Source organism: Elephantulus edwardii, unplaced genomic scaffold, assembly GCF_000299155.1.
Source record: "Elephantulus edwardii isolate Elephantulus edwardi_28Jun2011 unplaced genomic scaffold, EleEdw1.0 scaffold00094, whole genome shotgun sequence".
In the NCBI taxonomy this organism is placed as follows: Eukaryota; Metazoa; Chordata; class Mammalia; order Macroscelidea; family Macroscelididae; genus Elephantulus; species Elephantulus edwardii.
This window is the reverse complement of record NW_006399844.1, coordinates 13,075,822-13,087,949: the sequence shown is the minus strand read 5'-3', so window position 1 is coordinate 13,087,949 and position 12,128 is coordinate 13,075,822. Positions and strand designations below refer to the sequence as shown.

At 48.7% G+C, this 12,128-nt stretch overlaps 1 protein-coding gene across 1 annotated transcript in view; it reads right to left on the bottom strand.

Annotated features, from left to right (window-relative positions):
• Positions 1 to 12,128, bottom strand: part of RAP1GAP2 (RAP1 GTPase activating protein 2) — a 281,330-nt gene that overhangs the window by 20,447 nt on the left and 248,755 nt on the right. Inside the window, exons 15-17 of the mRNA XM_006891040.1 lie at positions 7,386 to 7,457; positions 6,619 to 6,705; positions 5,322 to 5,456 (exon numbers count right to left, since the gene is read on the bottom strand). Coding sequence (XP_006891102.1) covers positions 5,322 to 5,456; positions 6,619 to 6,705; positions 7,386 to 7,457 — 294 coding nt within the window. The remainder of the gene's footprint in view (positions 1 to 5,321; positions 5,457 to 6,618; positions 6,706 to 7,385; positions 7,458 to 12,128) is intronic.

Genomic DNA, 12,128 nt, shown 5'->3' with positions numbered 1-12,128 from the left:
ATGTATATACACATACATATATAATCATCTCAATGAGAATGTAAAGTTTTAAAATATTGGGAGAACCATCAGATTTCTGATATTATCTCCAAGCACTTGCTTTTGCAAAGCCGATCTAGACATATACATAAACGAGGAGGTTTTGTCTCTCTCATGGTGAAGGAAAAGGTTTAAGTTACAGCCAGTAAAATATGAAGAGCTACTCGAAGTGGTGCGAGGCAGCACAGTTGAGGACTAGGGTGAGTGTGCTTCTCAGGAGAGAGACAAAGACTACAAACCTTAGGGTGGGAGCTAAAAGAGCTAAGAGGTTGGCTGAGATCTCTTTTAGCCCGAAGAATTCTCAGTTATGTTTCCTGAGATGAGAACTCTGACAGGAAGAAGTTGGAGTGTGCAACTTTCCTTCCTGGATTCATTTCATGCACCACTTCTTTCCTGAAGGATTCAAAGGGGGTCTGATTGAACTCCATGCAGAAGGCCAATAATCATGACACCACTGCCTGAGATAACCACAAAGAAACACCAGAAGCCGAGGCTGTTTCCTGAGGTGGCTCTGACTCTCTCACCAACCCAGACAAGAGCCACAGGCCCAGTCCAAACACCAGAATCCACCTAGCTGCTGCTCTATGCAGCCAAGGCTGTCCTGTCCTCAGCTGAAGTCTCCATCCACAGCCTGGGAAACAAGAGGGCCCTGATGAAAGAGACAGAGCGAAAAAGCTCAAGTCTCCAGGCAGAAGGAGAGAAACGTTGATCATAATTGTCAGAGCCCTGCTTTCTCTGGATGACTGATAGTGACAGAGTCCTCCCTGACCCCACAGGGCTGCCCCGGAGACAGGAGTGAAACCACAATACAGAAGCATATCTGTCTTCAATCTACAATTGGAAGGACTCAGGGTTGAAGAGAAAAAATTCCCTGGATGATTGGATCAAAGACAAGTAATGATGAAGTCTTGAAGCATTTGTTCACTTGGTAACCCCTTAAAGAGCTAGCCAGACCCCAAGCTCATACAAAGTCAAGCCCAGGTTAATTGCTATTCCTGCTAGAGGCAAGGACGGGACACAACGGCCTCATGTCATTCTCCTTTGGGCCTGCAGCTGTTTTTAGATGCTGGGCCATTTTTTCCCCCCATTAAATCCTTCAGGTAAAGTATTTCAGTCTATAAGCTCTTCCAGGTTGCAAAAATATAAACAAATACAACAACAAAAAACAAGAAACAATGATTGGCTCCAAAATACAGAAAGAAACCTGAAAAACTCAAATCAACAAATGCTTCATTGAATGTTCATAAAATATACCATTAAAATATCTAGTCAATATACCATTAGGTTAGCTTGTCAGAGGCAACTCAGATCTTGGGTTGATGCTGTGGTTGTTCACTGCCTCTGAGTCATAGGGAGCCTCTGTGTACAAAGCAGGCTAGCTCCACAGAGTCGTCAAGACGCCTTTTCAGAAGCAGACTGACAGACCTTTGTTTCAAGGCACCTCTGGACTGGTCCAGATCACCAGCTTTTTGGTTAGCAGTCTAGTGCTTGAGCACTCGTGCCACCTAAGAGGAGCCAATCCTTGGGAAAAAAGACATTATGCTGTGAAAGGTGTAGGATCAGAGCAAGAGGAAGACCCTCACCAAGACAGACGGACACAGGGACTGTAACGATGGACTCGAGTGTATCAGAGACGGTGAGGATGGCACAGCACAGGGAAGGCTTCACACCTGATGTTCACAGGGTCCCTATGAGTAGTACTCTGTTTAACGGCACATAACAATGACTCTGGAAGCAGGAGTGGCATCCACTTCCTAAACAACATGCCTCTGGAAACTCTACGAACTTTGATAAATGTTGATCATTGTAGAGGGGCTTCCAGCTTTTTGTTCATAGGGTTGCTATAAGTCATGCTTGACTTGAAGGCAATCAACATCAACAATAACTCTAAGGCTCTCACTTAGAGTGTCATGTAAATTAAATTAACGAGGAGATAAACAGTACCAAGGGAGCTCTGGTGGGGTAGTCCACAGGAGAGCTAACCGCACTGCTCACCCAAAGGTGGTGCCTCTCTGGTGGTGCGAGTCCACCAGACGTTCAGAAAGGGGGAAAGATGGCCAATCTCCTCCATGTGATTCACACTCTCCAAAAATGCATTAAGGAATCAGCTAAGAGTTGATTCCAACTCCATGGCAATGAGTTTGCAGGGCTCTTTTTTTTTTTAATGAAATAAACCAAAACCCAAAACCATTGGTATCAAGATTATTTCAAATCATAGCGACACCCCATCAAGTTGTCTGAGGCTGTCAATCATTACAAGAAGAGACTGCCCACCTGTCTCAGACCGGCTGGTGGCTTTAAGCCGCCAACTTTTCAGTTAACAGCCAGCCACATAATGCACTATGTGATCAGAGCTTCCTTTGTGTGGAACAGGGAGCATTTTAACATGCTTGCTATGACATGGGAGGGAGGGTATTTGAGCTCTGGTGGCCTAATGGTAAGAAGCTGTGCTGCAATCCCAAAGGCACACAGTTTGAGGCCACCAGCTGCTCTGCAGGAGAAGGACAGGCAGTCTCCTCTCATGTGATTAACTGTGAAAACCTGCGGGAGGGTCAGCTATGGGTTGGTTCCAACTCTATGGTACAGAACAACAACAGCAACAACATGATATAGGGTGGAGCTGTCCTAAGTTAAGAGACTCCAGAGCCAGCAAAAGAAAGAGAGGAAGAGCCTCAATAAGGCAGACTGTACCAATGGACTAGAGCGTATCAGGTGGTGAGAATGGTACAGGATAAAGCAAAGCTCAGATCTGTTGTTCATAGGGACTTGATTTGATGGCACTTAACAACAACATTCTGATGGCTTAGTGGTAAGGAATTGTGCTGTCAACCCAAAGGCACATGGTTCAAACCCACCAGCAACTCTGTGGGAAAAAGATGGGCAATCAACTCCCACGCAATTTACTGCCTCTTAAAACCTGTGAGAGGGTCAGCTATGACACAGCCACAACTCCATGGTACACAACAACACAAAGGCCTTCAAAAGACCCTGTTGACCTGCTTTCCTCAAACCCAAGCCCATTTTCCTGTCTAATGGCTCCCACAGTCATCCTCTGTTGGCTGAGCTAGCCACCCTGGCTCCCTCTTTCCTCCCTTCTTCCTCTTTCCCTCATCCCTCTTCCTTCAGTCTCTCTCATCTTCTGTTTCAACCTTGCTGCTACTGTCTATCAGCATCAAAGCAGAAGCTAAAGGAGGACCTGCACCCAAGCTCGGACAAGCAGGAGGCTCCTCCTCCACCCCCAGGAAGAATCTCAGCAGCTGGCCCCAGCCAAGCCCAGTTGAGCTGTGGCCTCTTCTCTGTAGTCCAGCTGGGCAACCAGGGACTGACCCCAGGCCTGCACGGGTGGAACCTTAAATCTTTGAGTCAAGGAGGCAGTATTACTTATCCATTAAGAGCACTGGCTTTGGGATCCAGGAGGCCTAGATGTAGCTCCCACATCTGCTGAGTGATTCTTTAACAAATTACTTTGTCTCTTATTTTAGTATTTGAGTCTTAGCTTCCTCATATGTAAAGTTATACCCATAATTATGAAAGCTGGGTATAAGTTACTATACCAAAATTACTGTACTTGTAATAATAGCCTTCCACCGAGGGCACTGGGAGGGTAGTCACGAGGATTTAGATGGGATAATGTGTATGAGGCTTTCATTTCACACAATAAACACTTCTGGGCAGTTAATGGTGTATTCAAGGTAAAGTACTTTTACAGGCATTATTTCAATGAATTTTCACAACTCTGTGACAGAGGTTTTCTCTCTCACTCCTGTGGTATATTTTTATGAAAACAAAAACTACCGTTTGCATGCTTTAAAGACCTTGTTTGCCCTGCATCACATGGACCAATAGTGGCAGAGCTAAGATTCTAATACAGGTGGTTTTAACCTTAACATTACACATGTGTTGTGGTTGTTACTGTGGTTGTCAGCTGTTGTCCAGTCAACTCCCATCACAACTTCATGTGCAACCAAATGAAATGTTGCCTGTTCCTGGTCCTGCCCCACCCACATGATCAGCTGTAAATCCAATTGCTGATAGGGTTTTCACTGGTTGACTCTTAGAAAATTGCCAGGCCTTTCTTCCTAGTCTTAGTCTGGAAACTCCATCGACATTTGTTCAGCATGATAGCAACACACAAGCCTCCACTGATAGTGTAAGGTACACCAGCCAGAAATCTCATCCCAGCCTCTCTCACGGAAGGCAAGAACTCTATCACCGAATCACCAATATTCTCAGCTTTATAAACAAATCTCTAAAGGGAGCTCTGGTGACCTAGTGGTAAGAATCTGGGCAGCAATCCCAAAGTCACAGTTTGAATCTGTCAGCTACTCCACAGGAGGATGGGTAATCTCTTCCCATGCTATTACTGTCTCTGAAAAGTGCTGGAGGGTGAGCTATGAGTAGGTTCTAACTTGACGGTCCACAACAATGCTGCTTTATAAGCAATCCTCCCAAGGGTAGCCCAGTGGAAAATTGAGCTAAGTAATCAGAACATTAAGGTGAGAAACAAGGCTCTACCTCCACTTAAGCGGAAGGCTTGGAGCACCCCTCCCTTGGTCTCCCCATCTGTTAGCGGAAATAACAATTTCCACTCAGCTCATGGATCCTGCAGAGGACTGCAGCCAGCTCAAGTCAGATTCCAGATGTGAAAGTGCTCTGTGGGCCAGCAAGCACTCCACAGCAGCATGATAATGAGCCTCGTCTGCCCCACACCAGCTAAGTAACTGTCCAGTCTCCATTTGAATACTTCCAGGGACACAGCATTCACTGCTTCCTTTAGTAGTTCCGTCCAATTGGGAAATTTTTCCCTTTATAAAGTTCAAAGGGGGCCTATCTGTATCTTCTTTCCATAGGCCCTCCAGTGTCCTGCCTACTGGGAGGAAATCACTGTAGCATCTCACCCTGCTACGACTCTCAAGGCAAGACTTAGATCCTTGCTCCTGCCATCCTGCCCCAGACTTCCCAGCAGAAGCAGATGACAGTAACAATTTTGGTTTGGAATGGTTCTACTCCGGTAGCTAAGTTACAGCTGTCCCTGCATCTCCGACTCCTGAGCCAGCACGATGTTACAGACCAAAGAGGGAAGCAGAGGCACTGGAGTTACGGCTGACTTCCAAAACTGCCCAAATGTCTTGTTTTCTGAGGCCCTTCTTCTTGCAAACACATTAGATACCTCTGTCTTGGTACTTGGGCCCTGGAGTTAGAATCACTTGGAGCTTCCCTTCTTGGCTCCAGTCCCAGACCTTCGTGAACTCAGTAATTCCCAGCCACTCTCAAGCCCGTACCTTAAAAGACTCCAGAAAACCCCCATGGCCGCCATTCTCAAACTTGTCCTCTTCCGGGCCCAGTCCCAGCATGGCCTGTGTGTAAGTGTGGAGCTCATCATGTAGGTTATCTAGGAGGGCTGCCCGCGTCCGGTCCTAGGAGGGAAGAGGGCAGAGAGTTGTGGAATTAGAGCCAAGGACAGAAGTGTGTCCCTCTCTGGGTGGGGCTCTTGACATCTGGTCTTCCCAACTGCATCCCAGCAAAGGTGTATACTTTTGGCCGGGCTGGGCTCCATGTTCACAAATAAATACTCAGTTAATACTAATGCCCCACGCCTGGTCTTCTATCTTCTTCCCTCTACTTCCTTTCCCACAGCTCTGTCTGCCACCTCCACCCTGGTGACTCCCAGCCTAGTATCTGCCCTTAGCCACATCCTCACACGCAATGGCCCACTAGTCCTCTCCATCCACATCAACGGGGGGTCATTCACACAGACTCCAGAGGGCACCATTCACAGAATCCAGGGTGCGTTCTTTCAGCAACTCAGCATCTGTCGGTGCCTCCAGATCAAGAGCTCCTAGAATGAACATCTCTCCCAATTGTCCTCATTAGTGAAGAGCATTAGGCCAGAGAACTCAGGGTCTATAGTTCTATCTTCCCTATCCTTACACTCAGGGGTCAGTCAAAGTCCTTCCTGACTAGACACCAACTAACCCCGTCAGCCTGAGAATCCCCCCACTCATCTCCCTCAAACCATCCAAACCCTCTGAAGCTCTCTACAGACATCATGCTCTCTGAATTATGGTTGCCCTTTGTTCACACTTTTTCCCAAACCTGCAGCGATCATCTTCTCTCTACTCTTCTGGTAAAGGCTCATTAAATGTCAAGATTCAGCACCTCAGGGTGCTTCTCCTCCAAGAAGCCTCCCATGAGGACATCTTCAGTCTCCTCCCAGGAAAAGCACTGATAACATTCTCTGAGCCACAGCCCCAGTACTGGGCTCCAGCAATGCCACCGGTATATAAATTCTCTCTTTACTTATATACCCACCTCACCCTAAATCGGTCTATCAGATCTAAAAGGACAAAGACTGCCTCTTGCCTATCCATGCACTCCAGACTGCAGATCCACACAGTAGATGCTCAGTAAAGAACTGCGGAATGGTTGACCAGAACTAAAGTTTAGATGAAGTTTTAATAAGCAATGGATCTCCTATCTATCAACTCAGGGCTGAGGGCTTAGAGATCAGGTAGCTAGAAGAGGCTGGCTAAGAGACAGCCAGGAGGCAGGGGAGGCCTTCAGAAACCACACACTCACCTCCAGCTTTGCAAACTTGTCCGATTTGCAGCAAGCGTTCTCTGCATTGGTGAGCTTGGTGAGCAAAAACTCCCTGAACTCTGGACCCTGGAACAGAAAAGGGCTCCAGCCTCAGTCACAGGTTAACTGAAGAGAGACCCCAAAGGTCTTCTTTCTTCCATGTGATCAGAAATAGTCCCCCTGCTAGTATGTCAACATGGAAATCAACATTCCTGGTCCTGAGAAATCAACCTCTTCCACCTCAAGACATGTCTATTTCTGAAGACAATTCCTGCTCAAGGCTCCTGGCATTGGAAGATGCATGTGTTTTAAAATCAGCATCTTCTTGTAGAAGAAAGTCATCTCACCTCATATCCCAACCCAGCATCAGACACCTCTTAACTCTGTTAAGTAAAACTGGCCACCTTAGGAGAGGTGGGGAGAAGGCCCAAATAAAGAGATTTCCCCTCAAGTCTGGAAAAAGATCTCCCTAATATTCCTAGCTCAAACTTTCCCTCCAACTCCAACCACTGACCCAGGACACTGAAAGCTGAGTAGATTCTGATCCACGAAGATTCCCAGCACTCCTGTGTATGTCAGAACAGAATATGCCCTGCAGGGTTTTTTCAATGGTGACTTTTGAGAAGCAGATTGCCAGGCCTTTCTTCCCAGGTCCCCCTGGGCAGACGTAAACCTGCACTCTCACAGTTATCAGATGAACACATTACCCACACCTACCACACAGTGATGTCACTGAAACCCAGGGCCAACAAAGAAGGATTTCTTACCTTCTGGAAAACAGGCGGACAGGGCAGAGGAGGGCCAAAGGCGGGCACATCTTCGCGGGCAGTGACCGAGACCTGAAACACCACAATGGCAATGTGGGTCCAGAGAGAAGAGGCAGCATATGATGACAAGCTTTGCCCATATTCTCATTGCTGTGGAGTCAGAATTGACTCATAGCTGACCCTTCAACAGGTTTTCAGAGATGGTAAGTCACACAGCAGGGAACTGCCCATCTGTCTCCTGAGGATCAGCTGGTGGATTTGAATTGCATGTCTTTGGCAGTGCAACTCCTGATGCACTAGGCTACCAGATTTTCCCACATTCCCATAGCAAAGCTACTCATTGTCCCCCTCCTCCTCCTCTTCCCGGCATGCACCATGCAGAGCACACAAATAAAACGCTCCCTGAGACACAGTTCCTAGAAGTGGGGCTGGGCTGGCTGCACCACCCGCTGTCTCTCAGCTACATTCCTGGAGGCCAGAGCAAGTGTTTGCAAAATGACTGGGCAGAGCTGAGGAGTCACCTAGGACCCTAATTTAACACAGCGCAAGTGCCCAGGAGCTGTTATCTCATTCCACTGTGATAGTAATCTTACAGGGAGGGAGAATTAGTATCCTGTTTTACTGATGCACTGGTGCAGAGATTAAACACTTGGCTGCTACCGGAAGAGTCAGCCATTCGAATCCGCCAGTCACTCTGTGGGAGAAAGGAGCGTGAACTTGCTACCTTAGAAATCACATGGAGCCACTCGGTTCTGTACAACAGAGTTGCCAAGAATCAAAACCGATATGATGGCAGTAAATCTGAGTTACTTTCTGCTTTTCGGTTTTAATGATACAGAAACAGACAGATGTCCAGGGATGTGAAGTGCTTTCTTCCTCCCAATCGAATGTAAATCTCTCCGGACTTGTATCTCTGTGTCTGGGCTTCTTTTCTATGCAGTGACCCCTAAACATGACTATACACCAGAATTACTTTTTTTTTCATTTTTATTTTATTATTTTTTGTACCGTCAAATCAGATCAGGAGGAGATTGTCCCTCCTTCCCCAGCAGAGCATCTGGTGGATTCGAACCGCGTGCCTCTGGGATTGTAGTTGCAGCTCCTTGCCACTAGACCACCAGAATTACTTTTGAGAGTTTAAAAAATAAGTACCAATTACACAAGTTCTCCTGCCCCAACACACATACACACACACACACACACACACACACACACACACACACACTGAATGAGAAAGCTTATGTGCTATCAATAGACTTGGGTGCACACAGAGGGTCAGCTGGTCTGAGTGAGGCTTGGGCAGGAAGGGGGCATTAAAGGATCTACTTGGGGTCTCTCCCACTTGGGATGGAATATGCACCTTAAAGCCAGCCCAGGGGAAGCTTGAACTGATGGAATGAGAGCATCAGGCGCTGTGGATGGGATAGCCCAGGCTCTGGATGGCCCTGCATGTCTGTCTCCTCTGCACAGAGCTGCCCTGGTTTCACCTGCTCATAGCCCACGAGGCTACAGGGCTCTTGGGAGAGTGTCCTCTCTCGTCCCTGCGGCCACTGACGTGAGCCCAGCCTGGCGTGCTGCCAGCCTGCCTGGCCTGTGAAGTAGGGCAGATGCAGGGAGTCTGCCAGACGGGCTGAGCTGGCAGTGTGGAGCTGTGCCAAGGCAAGGGCCTGCCAGGGTCCAGAGGAAAGGGAGCAGGAGAGAGGTGAGCAAGGGGGCCTTTCTCCCCAAGTTCTGTCCAAACTGCAGCCTACTGGAGTCAGGAAGTAGTGTGTGTTGGCTGCTATGATTTCTGGGTCAGCTCCAGGTGCTAAACACAGTTCTCCCACCACCAAACGTCCCCCTGCAGCACCAGTCAAAAATTCCACCCACTGGGCCAGATCTGGGGAGAGAGCGGGGAAGAGGCCCCAGGACGAATGAGAGGGACCAGTCCAGCCCCCTGCCCTTCCCAAGTGGCCACCCCTTTCTTCTCATGAGGCCCTAGTGTGGTCTGTGCTGCCTGGAGAAGTGGCTTCAGGCAGGCTCCAGAATCCTCAGCAGCTCTGTCGCAGCCATGTCAGCAAAGCCGGGAGCAGGACTGGCCACTGTTCCTGCCCTCATCCTCCACCCCCACTCTGCTCTTCTCCCGACTCCCCCCTCAGAAGGTGGCCAGGCCTTTGTGTCCCCCACTCTTAGAGAGGTCTGAGTTGCTCTACTGAAAGCAGAAGTGGCCTGAACACACCTCTTCCCTGATTTCTAATTATGTTCAGTGAAGGTGCTGGATTCAGCTCTGTGGGCCGGAGTGGGAGACAGGCTGAGAAGAAGGAGGTGACTCTGGGAAAGGGGCTTTTCTGGCTGGACAGTGGAAGGAGGCCTGAGGAGCTGTGCATCACAAAGACACACCAGGGAGGATAGAGGAAAAACTCAGGGAGCTAGAGTGCCTGTGCCCAAGTGTGGCCTCCAAGCCTCAGAGACCACGGAGGGTGGTCCAAGCACAACATCCATAGTGGAAAATAGGGAATGGGGAATGCGGCACAGAATCGGTGGCCCCTCCCACCTTGTTGCTTTGCCTAAGATTCCCAAGACCTTCTCACATACAGATAAAGCTCTGGTGATCTAAGGCGCAAAGAGTTGCACTGCCAACCCAAAGGTACATGGTTTGAAGCCACCAGTTGCTCTGTAGGAAAAAGATAGGCAATCTCCTCCCATGCAGTTTACAGCCTCTGAAAACCCAATGGAGGGTCAGCTATGAGCTGGTTCTGACTAGATGGCACTCAACAACATCTCACGTGGAGAAGGGTGTCCCCAGAGAGAAGTGGGGACAGGATCTAGTGATGACTGAGCTAGAATTCCCTTCCAATCCTCCCAGCCCAGTGAGATGGGGACTAAATACACTTCTGAAACACGATGAGGCAGTTCCTGCACATCTGAATTTGTGGAGCCATGTTCCCACCTGTACTTGGCTCAGCAGTGAAGACCACAGAGAACTAGGCACAAACTCTAGCTTCTCCCACTGCCGGGCTCTGGGGTCTTCAGTGACTAAGTCCTTAAGGGAGTCGAGCTCCTCACCCAAAGCTTCCCCTCTATAAAAGAGAGCTAATACGAGATCTGCCCTCATCAGGTAGTGATCAGAACTCAAGAAGACCTAACACCTTATCGGGGCCAAAGGAGCCAGCACCCAGGAAGTGGTAACCACTGTCACCTTGGGCTGTTCTCACTTTTCCTGTTGACCTAAGCCTAACAAAGGGCACCTGAAAGCACCAGGGCTCCCCAAAACCACTTTCTAACTCCCCAACCCCCACAGAGCCTCATCTACTCCTCTTCTTCTCCCACAAGATGTCAGGCTTGGATGGGAGCTCAGAGGGAGTCTAGTCCAGCTTCCTCACTTCACACAGGCAGAAACAGGGGCCCAGGAAGGGAAGTGACTGGCCCAAGGTCACACAGTCAGTCAGGGACAGGGCTGGAACCAGAAGACCAGGCCCCAGAGCTCTCAATCTGGGGCCCTTTCTTGCATGTTTTTCCCCTCAGCCTTTCCCTCCCTCCCTTCTTCATTCCTGTTGTTTGTTCTCCCTGCTGGGGGCCTCCTGAAGAATTGATAAGGCCTGGAGGATCCTGAGGAAGCTCCCCATCCTCTGCCATAGCGCCTAAGCCTTCATCGATCAGTCTAGATCCACGAGGGACACAGACAGGTCCACTTGCAGGCTGGTCATCAGTATGTGGATGGACAGCACTTTGAGAGCAAGCTGGAAAGCACCTCCTGGCCTCTGGGTCTCAGATCCCCATTCACACTTTTCCTTCCCCTTCCCCGGGCCTGTGTGTCTAGGATCCCCACTCACACTTCTTCCCTCCCAGCCTGCGTGTTTGCCTGGCAGGTCAAGTACAAGGCCCACTGATCCCAGAACTCAGCCCAGATCCTCCCAGCAGCCCTGTTTCTCTGCTTCTCACCACCTCTCTGAGAACAGGGTTCTTCCCTGCACCACAGACTATTGCTTGGTAGACTTAGTAAGGGCGGAAGGTGGCGTGGAGCCTTTGCTAACCTCAAGGCTGACAGCTCAAACCCACCAGTGACTTCATGGGAGGAAGACAGAGCAGTTTGCTTTGAAAACCCGACAGGGCAGTCTAATCTATCCTGCTGAATGTTCCAAGATGGAATTGACTTAAAAGGAGTGGGTTTGGTTTTCTTTTTAACTTTCTTTTATTTGGAGGTGCTTCTCTAGATGGGCACACCACTACTAAACTCAGGAGAGTAGAGAAGCCAGTTAGCTGAGGTTCATTTTCTATTGGGAAATAAACACAAATACTAAATATCTTTAAGAAGTCTCACCCTTCTCGCAAAGAGAGTCAGCAGATAAGTCACACACACACAAAAGACCACCTAGGAGGGTGTGGGAGGCCTCCAAACACATAGCTTTATTTTAGGTATTCTTATTCGCTCTTCTACTTCTATCAAAAATATACAAAGCAAACCTACTGCTATTGAGAGTTGATTCTGACCCATGGCAGCCTACATGTGCGGAACTGACAGCCTCCTTAGTATTCAATGACTGTGACTTTTCAGAAGCATATTGCCAGGCCTTTCATCCAAGGCATCCCTGGATGGACCTGAACCGCCAACCTTCCAGTTAGTTGTCAAGTATTTAATTGTGCTTTTTTTGTTCATTTCAATGAACATCTACAGAGATTTTGGAATGCCATTCATTGTTGCACCCCTCTCCCCGCCCCCCCCCCCCCCTCCCCCGTTTGCTCCTCTCCTTCTAACGCAAAAGA